Source organism: Emydura macquarii, unplaced genomic scaffold (genome assembly GCF_026122565.2).
Source record: "Emydura macquarii macquarii isolate MOO-44397 ecotype Brisbane River unplaced genomic scaffold, CSIRO-AGI_Emac_v2 contig_2422, whole genome shotgun sequence".
In the NCBI taxonomy this organism is placed as follows: Eukaryota; Metazoa; Chordata; order Testudines; family Chelidae; genus Emydura; species Emydura macquarii.
Window position 1 is genome coordinate 15,014,862 of NW_027132559.1, and position 13,980 is coordinate 15,028,841.

At 35.3% G+C, this 13,980-nt stretch overlaps 1 protein-coding gene across 3 annotated transcripts in view; it reads left to right on the forward strand.

Moving 5' to 3' along the window:
- ANKRD28 (ankyrin repeat domain 28) overlaps nucleotides 1-13,980 on the forward strand; it is a 220,584-nt gene that overhangs the window by 177,422 nt on the left and 29,182 nt on the right. For all 3 annotated transcript variants that reach the window (XM_067561969.1, XM_067561968.1, XM_067561967.1), the window contains 8 exons: nucleotides 1,115-1,183; nucleotides 3,358-3,498; nucleotides 5,544-5,655; nucleotides 6,412-6,438; nucleotides 7,555-7,629; nucleotides 11,011-11,212; nucleotides 12,693-12,780; nucleotides 13,308-13,425. In XM_067561969.1, the coding sequence (XP_067418070.1) occupies nucleotides 1,115-1,183; nucleotides 3,358-3,498; nucleotides 5,544-5,655; nucleotides 6,412-6,438; nucleotides 7,555-7,629; nucleotides 11,011-11,212; nucleotides 12,693-12,780; nucleotides 13,308-13,425 (832 nt within the window). The remainder of the gene's footprint in view (nucleotides 1-1,114; nucleotides 1,184-3,357; nucleotides 3,499-5,543; nucleotides 5,656-6,411; nucleotides 6,439-7,554; nucleotides 7,630-11,010; nucleotides 11,213-12,692; nucleotides 12,781-13,307; nucleotides 13,426-13,980) is intronic.

The window sequence follows — 13,980 nt, forward strand, 5'->3', positions numbered from 1 at the left end:
ATCTGAAGAATTCAAACTGTAGGAGAACTAGTATTTGACTAGTGTTGTCTCTCTAGGTGGACATCTTAAGGAGAGTATGTAAACATATAGGCCCTGATTCTGGAGACACTTCATGAATGTGATTAAAGCACAATCTTAGTCCCATTGATTTTGAGGCCACTTGTGAGTAAAGCCAAGCATGTGCACAAGTGTATAGAGGATCAATATAATAGTCACTATAAAATTAGTGTACAGAATAGCAATTCAACATTGCCGAGAAAAACTGGGCAATAGATCATTGTACATGCTCAAGTGCACACAGCTTTCAAGAAATCAGATGGCCGATGCTGTGCATACATATTTTAAAGTAGTATAAAAAACCCAATAGTATTTTACTAGTATAAAATATATATATAAAAACAAAATATTTTATACCAGTAAACAAATATATATATATTTATATATTAAAAGTGAGGATGGGAGTGGGATCACATCACAGTGAGTAATTTTTATACCAGTTTGGTATAAAATATTATTAGACTAAAAATTACTCACTTGTGATGTGATCCCACTCCCATCCTCACTTTTAGGCTTCATATCATCATCTTTGTAATTTTCCTGTCTGTCTTACAGCTATTGCCATAAGTAGTTATTTAAAATAGTGTTCTTCGTAATGCAGCATCAAAGATAGCATATGTATTGCAAACTTTGTTTTTCTTGGAACTTATTAATTGACTTTAAAACAAACAAACAAAATTTATAAGTAAAAGCTTGCCCCAGGCTGAATCTTGGCAAATGCATCTTAGCATGCATTCATTTTTCTGTTGAAGTGTCCATCAAATGAGAACTGTTTGTGCAACTTTAGGATAATGTTCTTGTTGATTTCAAAAGGGACTCTACATAAACATCAAAATTCCTACATTTTGAACAAAGACAGTTTATGGTCCTTAATATTTTCTTCGACAACTTTGAAATCTGTTTTTTGTGGTGTTTTGTATGTAAAATATAGTTTGATTCATTATCAGTAAAAATATTGTTAGATGATAAATAACTGTGCAGCAGTTCTGATAGTTTGGAAAGGCCACTGTGTGCTTGGAAAAAAAATTAATTGGCAATCAATGTATTAATTTAATAGGAACTTGGAGTGCCTAAACCTTCTGCTCAACACTGGTTCAGACTTCAACAAAAAGGACAAATTTGGGAGGTAGGACACAGCATTCTAAGTTTGTGGATTTTAGAACTTTATTAAAACATGCATATAAGTAGCACAAGGCTTCTATGTGAAGAAGCCCATATTCCATCACAATACATTACTTTTGGAGTGATTCTGTTCATAATAATTTTATGGGACCCCATCCATCTACTACAACCAACATAGCATATGTATCTTATAATTATAAAAAGTCAAAGTGTTTGATTTGTTACACAAAAAGCCACATAACAGAATGTATGTGTTTTTGTATGTATTTGTTTTTTCTTTCAAATTGTCTAATTGTCCCATGTGTTACTATAAGTTTTTAATAAAGATGTTTTCAATGTAAGGTGCATCCTGATGGTTTAAGTGGCTCTCAACCTGTGGCTTTACTGCTATCTCTTTATTAGCCCATCTTTCAAGGCTATAAATCCTCTTCATCAACCTGTTCACTTTGCTACTTCTGAACATTTTGCAATCTGCCATATTTTTTAAAGTAAAATCTAAATTCTTTTAATAAAATAACTTTTGTCTTTTTACCTCCACCTCCATCCATCCTTCCTTCATGTAGTCTTTCTCTCTTTTTTTCCTCTCACTCTGGACTTTCTTCAAATAACCCCACTGCTGTTGCTAGCCCCAGATTATTTAAGTGGAAACAGAGTGGTCAGTGCTTGTGCAAAACACTAATTAAAGACTACCAAAGAGATTACAGTCCAAAAGACAGACAAGTAAGAAGTGCTCTGGAAGAGCCAGTGGCAAGAATTTTATCATAGTTTAAAAATATTCTTCATAGTATCAACAGTTTACTGGAAATGGTCCCTTAGTCCTTGGTTAAATGACAGGAATAGGACTCCAGAAGTATTTGACTATGAACAATGTCTCCTTTTGAGGTCCTACTTGTGCCCTTTGCTGAGGATAAAAGAGTTAATTGTAGTAGCTTTCCATGTTGATGCTACACTTAAATTTTTGCTGGTCTGCTGATTGTATTTGGACCAGGAATGAGATTATTTGAAGTTCTTATTTATGGTGGCGAGATGAAGAAAAGATCTGTGGGACAAGGGATTTAAAAAAAGGGAAAAGAGGTATTATAGGTACTGAAGAGATAAAGGGGAAATGAGAAGAGGAGTGTAGTAACTTCAAAAAAAACAAGACATAGGACAAAATTTTCAAAGCACCTACAGCCCTTTTTCAAAAGTGACTTAGATTAAGGCATGTCTACACTGAATAGCAGTGCTGCTTTGTAACTCCCATGTGTATGCTGCAGGCATGAATTTAAAGGTCCAGAGTTTGCACTCTTTGAAGAAGACTACATTAGTGAAAACTTGGAACCTTTAAATTCGCGTCCACACAGGATATGTTGGTGTGCACTGCTATTCACAAACTCTTAGTTTGAATTGCGGGGTAGGGGAGACTTGCCCTTAGATTCCTCAGTCACTTAGGTGCTTTTGAAAATTTTACCCCAAGTCATTGACTTCTGAAAATTGTTTATATACTATGTTATGTTGTAAGGGTTTTTCCCCAAGGCTGAGTAATTCATCAGTATTATATTTTCATGTGAAATTCAAAATTCAAGATGTTTTAAAATCAAATGCATGTTAAAAAAAAATAATTTTTTATTTTCTATATGTGTATGTTTTTGGTACATTAAGACAGGATGAAACAAATAGACACTCCTTAGGACTCCATCTTAGACCTCAGAACCCTCTTGAGCATGCCACACAAAACCTAAAGCAAGTGTTCTTTCTGCAGGAAGGGTTAAATTTCACCCTAAATGAACAGTCCAGATTTGCTCTGGTCTTCCTTGGTGACCTGCACTATGGATGATCAGATTTTCTAATGTTTTGTCAATGAATGTCTAAAATTAAATTGTTTGTTTGAACAAATAGATGTTTTAATAAATCTTTCTTACAATGTGCTGTGCACATGTACATACACCTTCTCTCAACATGTACATACACCTTCTCATTGGCTGACAAATATGTAGCCTGAACTGCTATTGCATTTTTTAAAATAATTTTTACTGAACCATGTAATATTTACATATATTAGAATTGAATTATTCAGCCAATAATAAAATAGAATATAAAGAAATTTTTAAAATTTCATTTTATTTTGCATTTTTGTCAATCTGCTTTTGCTATTATTTACTGTTGTATGTCTTTCTTTTATTTACATGTATACTAAAGAACTCCACTACATTATGCTGCTGCCAATTGTAATTACCAGTGCCTGTTTGCCCTTGTGGGATCTGGAGCTAGTGTGAATGACCTTGACGAGAGGGGTTGTACACCATTGCACTATGCAGCTGCATCAGACACAGATGGCAAGTAAGTGTCTTATCTTGTACAAAAGGGCTAATATTTAAAGACTTCAGAGCTGCTGTATTTTGTTTGTTTGCTTGCCAAATGTAATTTTTATATTTCTTTGAAGATGGCTAAATGGAATATGATTATTGGGCTGTTCATTGTATAAGAAATACTTTGATTAAAACATGTTTAATTTTTTTTCATTACAGTGAGGTATATTGTAATCTTTTGTTTTTGAATTTAAATGGTGAAGTCTTAATTGGCTATACACTGTGGATGAAATTCCTGTTCCCAGCTTTGCACAAAGTAAATGTGATCTGGGTCTTGGCTTCTTATGAGACTTCCTGATAGCTATAATAGTTGGAGGCATTTTTTCTAAAAATTCCCATATTTAAGCTCTAGAGGACTGTAGGCAATGTCTTTTAGGTGGAAGTTCCTTGCCTCTGCCATTTGTTTTCCTTGTTGAATCACCAGACTTAATATTGTAAGATCAATCTGAGTTATCTTTATCCTGAGAGAGGCTGGATGTAAAATATTTTTTTTAAAATACATTAACATTTATTGGCTGATTGCTTTATGATTTTCTTCTTCATTATGGTAACAGTAAAAGGGATTCTCTTCTTGTAGCTGCCAAGTTTTGTCTTTTTTTTTAATTAACAAAATGCGTTGAGAGGCTTTGGCAGTGGTATTTTGTTTCATTATTTTTATTTCGTTAGCACTAAAAAGACTGCCATTGTTCTGGGACTGTACAGGCTGAGGTGTTCTCTATAAAGCTTACAGGCTCAACACAAGACACAACATGTAGAAGTAACAAACAAAAAGAGAGAGAGGGTGATGGTAACAATGAGAGGAACATGTGGTTATACAGAGTAGTTGTGCATAAATTGCTGGGCTTTTTCTGAAATGTAAATAAAGAGTAGATGATACTAGTAATTGGTAATGGCCATTTGCCTGGCCATTAAAGTATATGTACCCCTTCCATGTAAAGTCTAGCTTTTTTTATTTACTTGCTACTTTAATTATGTATGTAATCCCACTTCCTGCTGGCATTTGTTGAGGGGTATTTACTTTAATTATCATTTGGAACCTGAGCTGGGATTGATTTCTGAAGTTTCACAATTACTCTGTGTCTCAGCAGCAGAATGAATCTTCAGGTATTGTTTTGCCATCTGTCTTGCAGAAGCTGCTAGAGGATGATTATGTCAGTAATATTTCAGGGTATTGGGAAATAACTCAAAGAATGATCTGCAAAATCCCTGAAATATTGTTCTGATCAATAGTTGGCTCTCTGGAAAACAGACAGCAAAGTAGTATGGCCTCAGAAGCACCTTTTTGTATGGATACAGCAGCATGATTAAGAGCAGCTGGGAAATAAGTTCTGCCCAGCTCACCCTCAAAAGGAGAATAATAATCATACAAAAAACAAATAAAACTAGAAATTAATATTGGGCTGGACTATAAGCACTGAAGACAATGTCAGGTAAGTGATCTATATAGATCACTGGAACATTTATGTGGTTTTTCATAAAGTTTGTGCAGATGTTTCCAGAGATGACTTTCTGGGACAATGGCACACTTGCTAAATAACTTCTCCCTACTTACAAAAAGAATTGGTTGATCACAGGATGACTTTCAGCCACCAATGTGATGCAGCCATGAAGGGAAGGCTAATGTAGTCCTAGAATGCATCTGGCAAGGTATTTCCACTAACAACAGGGAAGTGTTAGAAGCATTGTACAAGGCACCGGTGAGACCTCATCTGGAATACTGTGTGCAGTTCTGTTCTTCCATGTTTGAGAAAGATGAATTCAAACTGGAACAGCTTCAGAGAACAGCTACTAATGATCCGAGAAATGGAAAACCTACCTTATGAGACAAAACTCAGAGCTTGGCTTGTTTGGCCTAACCAAAAGAAGGCTGAGGGGAGATATGATTGTTCTCTATAAATACATCAGAAGGATAGTAAAATTGGACTTTTTTGTATTTTCAAGATGAGCACTAATTTACCAATTAGTGAAAAGCTGAATTTTAACACTCATATGATTGTCATTTGTGACTTCACACAGGTGCCTGGAATACTTACTAAGAAATGATGCAAATCCAGGGATCCGAGACAAACAAGGATACAATGCAGTTCATTATTCTGCTGCTTATGGTCATCGCTTGTGTCTTGAACTGGTAAAAAAAAAAAAAAAAATCCCAGCTTACTATGATATCATTACTGGCTACTTGTAGAGTTCTTCTAGGTTAGGCTGCTAGCCTGAAATTTAAGATCCAGGTTTAATTCCTTACTCTGCAACTTTCCACACATGTCGCAAAAATCACTGTCTGACTCCGTCCGTTCCCCAACTCTAAAGTGGGGATAATAGTACTACTTTAACGTACAGGAGTGCTATGAGGATAAAAACATTTAAGCTTATAAAGCACTTCCATACTTTGGTAATGGGGGACATGTAAATAACTTAGAGACAGAATCAAATGATTGAAAGGATTGCTGTTTTAGGTAGTGGGATAACACATACTGTAAAGAGAAATGTTTTTTGTTTAACAAAAAAAAAATCATTTTTTTCCTGTTAGCTAAAGCATTAAAACCACTAGTAGCTCACTGAGTTGTGTTAATTGATTTGGTATGAGCTCCTGTGGATTAAAAACAAGAGCAAAACATATTTTATATGAGAGAGATGTACTTATTTGAAAGCAAAGGACCTCATTTTGAAATATTTTGATCACATAAGTGCAGTGACAAATGGCTACATAAAAAATTTAAACAACAGAACTTCACAGTAGATTTTGATCAACACTTGGCAGAAAAGTGTACTACTTGACATTTGTTTTATCTCTTCCTTGTTTACAATTAGTATTTATATGAAAATTACACTTGTATTTTCAGTTTTTTTCAAGCCTATTGAACTTTAAAAAAAATTTTAATTTCAGATTGCAAGTGAAACTCCCCTAGATGTTGTAAGTGTCTACACTTTATCATCATTAAAGTATTGTATAGCAAAATTGACTATTCTGTCTCTGAATACTATTGCTTATCCTAATATGTCCAACTGTGTGCTTTCCAGTGAAGAGACATGCATTTTATGTTGCTGCTGAATTGCCATAGCATCTATGAGCTCTAGTCATGGATCAAGATCCTGTTGTGCTAGGTACTGTACAAACAAAATAAAAGACAGTCCCTACTGAAGAGGCTTGCAGTCTAAGTACTTGCAATTCAGAAAATATTAAAACTCAAAAAAATCTATTTAAAAGTTTGGATTGGTTAAACCAGTTACGTGACCATCTTTAGAAATTTCATGGCCATGCTAATTGCAATTACTTTTCAAGAACAGTGCAATTTCAGTGGCTGGGACCATTCTTTCTAACAAACTGATAGGTGTCTGTCTGTTAACTCAGTTATCCAGATGTTCTTGATGGTGTCAAAGCATTTTGAATAATTTGGGATTCCACTGTATTTAATTAACTGCAATCCTGAAAAAGAATCTAGCAAATCTGAATGAGCTACCACAGGAAAACACACAGGGATATTTAAACTCGTTTTATAATACTGTGCACACCTTTGTTTCACCTCTTCCTTTTCATTTAAATTTGTGGGTTTTTTCCTCTTCTCCTTTCCCTTGCTGCTGAGGATTACTTCCGTCAGGCTATTCATGTCCATTTTCTTCCTTGCTTTTCTTTCTTCTACTCTTCCCCTTACTTACCATATGTTCCACACCTATCCAGTGCTTCCTTATCAGATAAGCTGTTTCAGTTTGCTTTTATTTAAAAAAAGAAAATTTATTTGGAAAGAATTTCTTATATGAATAGTTCATTCTGAAGCCAAATGAAACACCTGTTAGTTGGGCAGGACAGAGGGAGGGAGGGTGTTGCCTTTACAGCTCAAAGCCTTGAAAAGATTGAAATAGTCATCTATAAAAAAAAAAAACTTTTTAAAAAGTAATACTGTACTAGGGCTATGCAATTTTGTGCATTTTAATCTGTAAGTGGTGTTGGATAGCAAGTCTCATATTGTTGATGTAGAGTGTATTTTAAATCAGTTTTCCTGCATTTAATCAAAATTTTTATTTCTGCTAGCTAATGGAAACATCTGGTACTGACATGCTGAATGATTCCGACAACAGAGCACCAATTAGTCCTTTGCACTTAGCGGTAAGTGTTCCGTTTGCTATTGATTGATGGTCTGCTGAATCATATAGATGTACACAACAATTTTTTGACTGATACAAGATAGTTTTGATTCATGTCACAGTATTATTTGCAGGTCAGTAGTGATAGTTTACAGTTACTAATATACATGCTCTCTTATGTGAGCCACATAAGATGATTTTGTATCTCAGTTGTAAATGTGCTCTTAAACACTGTCAACTTCAAATCTGTTCAGTATAAAAAAAGTTAACTAGTTGCAAGTACTGTACCTTCTGCTGAGTCCCCCAGCCAATTTTTATCATTTTACAGCCACCTTTTCTTATTTTCAAAAAAGGTTTTTCTCTCCCCTGTTGTTTGTGAAAGATGCACACAAATTATCAGGGAAATAACTACACAGGGAAAACAGTGACCATACAAAAGTGCAGTAAAATGCAGAGTACACAAGCTTAACTAAGTATTTCTTCTCTAAGCATTGTACTTGTAATACTAATAGGTTAAAAATAATTAAGTGTAAATATTAAAAATCAATATGGTGCACAGGTATGATACAACACGTGTGTTTGATACACAGAACCAAAAGAAATGATGGCACTTCAGTAAGGTGACTGCTAAAATTTTTAATAAGAAAAAATTAGAGGGGGCTGGGCATGGAATTACATGAGGTGCACTGGCTTGTGATAAGAGTGCTGACAGCTGAGTCAGCACTCTGATCACTGTACCCTCAATTAGTTTCCCCAGTGATGGCTAATTGAACAATTAACTAATCAAAAGGAGAGGCTAGAGATGTCAGGAATTAATTAGACTTCAGTTGGCTAACCTGATAAAGGCCACGAAGGAAGTGTTACAAAGGGAATGAGAACAGGACTAGCTGAGTGTAGAAGGAAAGAGCTCCTGAGAGGGACATGTGTTTTCCTCTTAGGGCCCTAGCAAAGAAGGGCTGAAAGATGTAGGAGTTAAAACTGTACTGGTGTGCATGGAAGGGTTGAATAAAATACACCCTGAATGTTAAAAGAAACTGGTTCTGAGCAGTTTCCGGAGTACCGGAGGATGGGGACAGAGTGTCACATTATTACAGGCTATACACCAAGGGGTATGACCAGCACTTGAAGTTGTTCATTGTTTTCACAGCTGTACCATGGCATTTGACATTTTGTCATGACAGGTCTACACAGTAAATGTCCCACAATTATCCATTCTAGTCTTATTGCCTCACTTTCCAAATCTTCTCCATTCTGCCAGTGGTGCTAGCTTCAACCTCAGGATCTGTCTTTAATTATGTATTTATTCTTCTTACAGGGAATTTCCTGTATGGAGTGTAGCTGTAGCTGTGTCAGTCCTAGGATATTAGAGAGACAAGGTGGGTGAGATAACATCTTTTATTGGACCAACTTCTATTGGTGAGAGAAACAAGCTTTCAAGCCACACAGAGTTTTTTCAGTTCTGGAAAAGGTTCTCTGAGCGTTACAGCTAAATGCAAGGTGGAACAGATTGCTTAGCATAAGTAGTCAGCACATATTGTAAGGAGCATTCCAGGTAAAGTGATCCATTAACATCTCTATAGTAATAGAACAAAAAAGAGGGGGTTAGTGTTAATGGGCCATTCTACCTTGAATGGTCCCTTACAATGTGCACTGACTACTTAGCTAAACAATCTGTTCCACCTTGCATTTAGCTGTGATCCTGGGAGTATCTTTCCCAGATCTGAAGAAGAGCTCTGTGTAGCTCGAAAGCTTGTTTCTCTGACAAACAGAAGTTGGCCCAATAAATAGGGGTTCTCCAAAGGGGTACATGATATCTCTGCTGGGTACACAGGAGAAATTGTATAATGGTGGATTTTATTTATTTTATTTATTGCATTCTTATAATAGGCTACTCAGATGAAGCTCTATGGGAATTTGTTATATAAAATATGGTAGTTAATTTACTTCAAGATCTATCAGTGAGAACACAGATACACAGAGACACTGACATACAAAGCCCTCACCTCCAGTCACTGTACAGCACGGGTTCAGTTGCCCAGCAACTATCCAGTCTAACTGAGCTCAGAACTTAAGGGATTTTTTCGGTTGTATATGTTGCCTACAACTATATCTGTACATAACAGTGAAATATGGACTGATGGCTAAATCAGGTAATGTTAAGAAGAACACACCAAGTATCAGTGCTGAGAAGGGTAGGTGGCAGCTGGTAGATCTGGAAAACATTTTGGGAACCTCTGCAATAAAAGATATTACCTGATCCACCTTGTCTCAAGGAATTTCCTGTCATTTCTGTTTTAGTATGTTCTTTGAAGGGGAAAAAAAAGTATTTCATAAATATAAAATCTTCAAAAAGATTTTTTTTTTTTAAATAAAGTTCATTCTATACTACAATAAACTACTTTTTTTTCTTTATGTAATCACTTAGACCCCGATCCTTCCAGGAGCTCCACATGGGTGCAGGAATTCATCCACTCAGAGCTTCTTGCAGGATTGGATTCTTAGACCATTTCCATATGACAGAATATGTTTCTTGTATAAAAGACTAAATATAGTGGTTATGTATTAATCATCCTTTCGTTCTTGCACAACATGACTTAGTTATCTTTTCCAGACTTTATATAAAGTATAAAATCTGAAAAAAACATAATATAGCGTAAAGAATTGATCTGTGTGCCTAGTGACTTTATTCCAATTAATATACTGCGTTTGATAAATGCTTTTCAATGTCTGATTTTACTGCTCTACCATGTTGTTTGTATTTCATAAAGTTGAACATTTTGTCTATTAAAGAGCCACTGCCAACTTCAATTTTAAAAGAGCAGTTTTTGACACATTACTTCATATACGTCCTTCGTTTAAAAAAAATAGAAGATTTTTGTTTCTGTTTTTAAAGTTAAAGTTTTTCCTATATGCCTTCTGCCTTTAATATCCTATGGGCATCCCAAGAGCAACAACACTAAATATAGTTGTGTCCCACCTGTTTTCCCCTTCCTTTTTAAGACTTTGAGCACATCTGCCTCTTCAGTTTCAGCTTTGCTGCTGCTATTACAAGTAAACACCCTTTGCAGAAGGTAATGAAGAGCCCCCACCTAGAGCAATGTATGAGAGTGATGCACCTGACCATAAAGGAATGAAATTCACTGCACCTAAAGTGTTATCAAATACACAAAGTAAACAGAGAAAAATGTCATTTTTCCAGTTTAATTTCTTCCATTTACAGATATAAATAAAAATAGGTACAAATTGTTCAGTTGAAAGTATGTTTTTAAAGTTGATGGTTACAAAATGACTGATTTTTACATTAAACAGGTGTTCGTCTAAATGCTTCTGTTACACACTATTTTCATAGTGTCCTATTTTGAAGTAAATGAAACACTATTGCACTGTTTTAATATTCCCTTAGGCCTATCATGGTCACCATCAAGCTCTGGAAGTACTGGTGCAGTCTTTGTTGGACCTTGATGTGAGGAACAATAATGGAAGGACACCACTGGATCTTGCAGCTTTTAAGGGACATGTGGAATGTGTGGATGTGCTTATTAATCAGGGAGCATCAATCTTAGTGAAAGATTATGTTGTAAAGAGAACTCCAATACATGCTGCAGGTATGTTGTGCTGAACACAAATGCCTAGGTTTTGAGTTTGAATTTTTTTAATGGAATAATGCACAGCAGTCTGTTTCTGTGACATTAACAGAGATGGTCTAGATTATGTCTTAAATTATGTTCTGTAGTGGGGAAGAGCATGAGATAGTGGGAGTGCCTTAACTTAGTGAGAGAGAAAGTGTCTTAGTTGGATATCTTCCTTGGGCTCTGGAGGAGTGTAGTACCTCTATCATCCATTAAATGGGTGCAGTGTGCATTTCCCTGCATGCCAGATAGTCACCCCTCCTGGGCCCAACTTGTGGTCCAAAAAATTAGACACAGGCCAGCCATTTGTAGGACATTGTAGTGTTGAAATATGTTGTGTAACTTACTTGTCATAACTTGTCATAACCTGTGTCATAACCAGTGTTCTACTTTTACAAGAAAAATCTGTATCTTGGAGAGCTTGGTCAGTTTTGTGAGAAGTATGAAAGTTTGTACTCAGTGCTTCAGGGATTAAAGTGACTGAACTCTTACTAAGCGTTTTGAAAAAATTAACGTTGATGATTTTTAATCCTTCCCCCTGTGGTTTTCCCCAAAGATGCCTTTTTAAGGGGTACTTAGTTATTCATTCCTTTTTTGGCTTTTTGCAAGTGAACTTTACCTTTTTTTTTAAGTTGGCATAATAGTAAATATATCATTAAAAATGCCTTGGTAAAAAGAGCAGTCTATACGTAGTCTTAGATTGCCATAAGAGTTGTATCCACTTTTTTTTCTCCCTCATTGAACACTAGTATTATTCTTCTATTTGTTTTCTCCCTCATTTCAGCTTCCATTACAACCATTCTCAGGTTTGCCAGACAGGTCATTGCAGAGCAATGTGTGGTGTATCCTCCTTCCAGGGGCTGAGTGCAGTAGCCCAGGAAGCAAATTTTACCTCTCAAGAACAGTTTTCCTAACTTTCCTTTTCTTGGCTTATCCCTCCTGCTAATTGTGTATCTGTTCTCCTTTTCCTCTCTTGAGTGTGATCTCACTTCCCAGCTATTTCAAATACACACACAATATATGAGTATTTAAACCTATGTGTGGTAGGTTAGACACGAACTCACTTTAAATAAATAGTTGTTGTGTTAATGAGCATTTATAAAGAATGAAAGTGAAGCACTATTTCTTGTTAAACTAACATAGGTGTGAACTGTTCCTATAATTATGGTTAATATCCTCATCCTTATTTATGTACACAAGAAAATAGTTACTAATTTGTCAGCCTTTAACAGTTGCACTTATCTTGAAACCATCATATTCTGTTCAGTTGTGATGCAGTTCTATGGATTTTGAATATTTAATTGTGTTAAAAACTTGTTTGAATATTGGATATAAAGTCAAAGATTTCCTGTCTTCAAATTAAATCATAAATCTTCCATTTGTTAATACTATTTATATTTTCATATCCAAGAATAACAAGCATGATATTCTGATTGGTTTTTATAACATTTTACAGCTACAAATGGTCATTCAGAATGCTTGCGATTATTGATAGGAAATGCGGAACCCCAAAATGCCGTGGACATTCAAGATGGAAATGGACAGTAAGTTTAAAAAGTCCATATTCTGATCTTCACAAGATATTGCATCCTATAATTTACCTTTTAGTTTCTAGACTCCATAGCAAAAACCAGTTGTCAGTATTTTCCATTGTTAATGTATTTGTAAATGGAGGGACAATATCATAACTAGGATTAATGTGATCTGAGTACCACAGGTGTAAATTTCACAGAATTTTGATAGTGGCATCTGAGTCATTCCATGGGAAACAAATTAAGATTACTCTATTCACTAAACACCGAGAAAATGGGCTCTATTGACGTAATTAGCTTTTCTGTGTTATACTCTTGGAAATAAGTTTACCTTATGTCTAAATAAAATAACAATATCAATACTGCTTTTATAATTAGTGTATAGAGGGCTATTTGTTAATGGATCATTTGTAAAAGAACTTTCTATAGGAGAACAAAAGTTGTTTCTGGAGTGTTAAGTATTTTAGCTGAGTACTAGACTATTGAAGTGTGTAACCTTCATGGAAACTTTTTCTTGCTTTTTTTGTCTCACTATTCAGGACTCCACTGATGCTGTCTGTTCTCAATGGGCACACAGACTGTGTTTATTCACTGCTTAACAAGGGAGCAAACGTAGATGCCAAAGATAAATGGGGAAGAACTGCATTACATAGAGGGGTACGAGAATATTTTCTCTTATGCCATTTCCAAAATCAATTTTAAATACAAATTGAGAATGTCAGCAGTTCGCATCATTGTTGAATTTATTATTCTTTTTTAAATTCCACTAACTTTAGTGTTCTACTGTGCTTGGTTGGTCTTCTCTTTTATTGCATTTGGGTGGTTAGATTTTTCCTTTTTGCAATTTACCTTCAATGTTCTTTATACCTTCTGGTTCACTTAAACTTGCAGATGCACATTACTAGAAAATTCCAAGGTATTGTTTTTGTTAAGGGGGAAAAAGAGTATTGGGGGGAGGAAGAAAATAACTACTTTTTTGTGTTATATGTATAATATGCCAAATGTTTCTTTAAAGTCCATGCCAGATAAGACAATTAAGTAGGCCCTGGGGATTAGCAGCTGACTAGGCTATCACAAAAGAAGAATGTACCCTATCACTAAGATAATAATCACTGAATTTTTCTACAGAATGCCCACTTACTGAAGTAAAAATGACTGGGCTTATTTTACAGTAGCCTGCTCTGAATATTACATGTTAAGGCAGTAACAGAA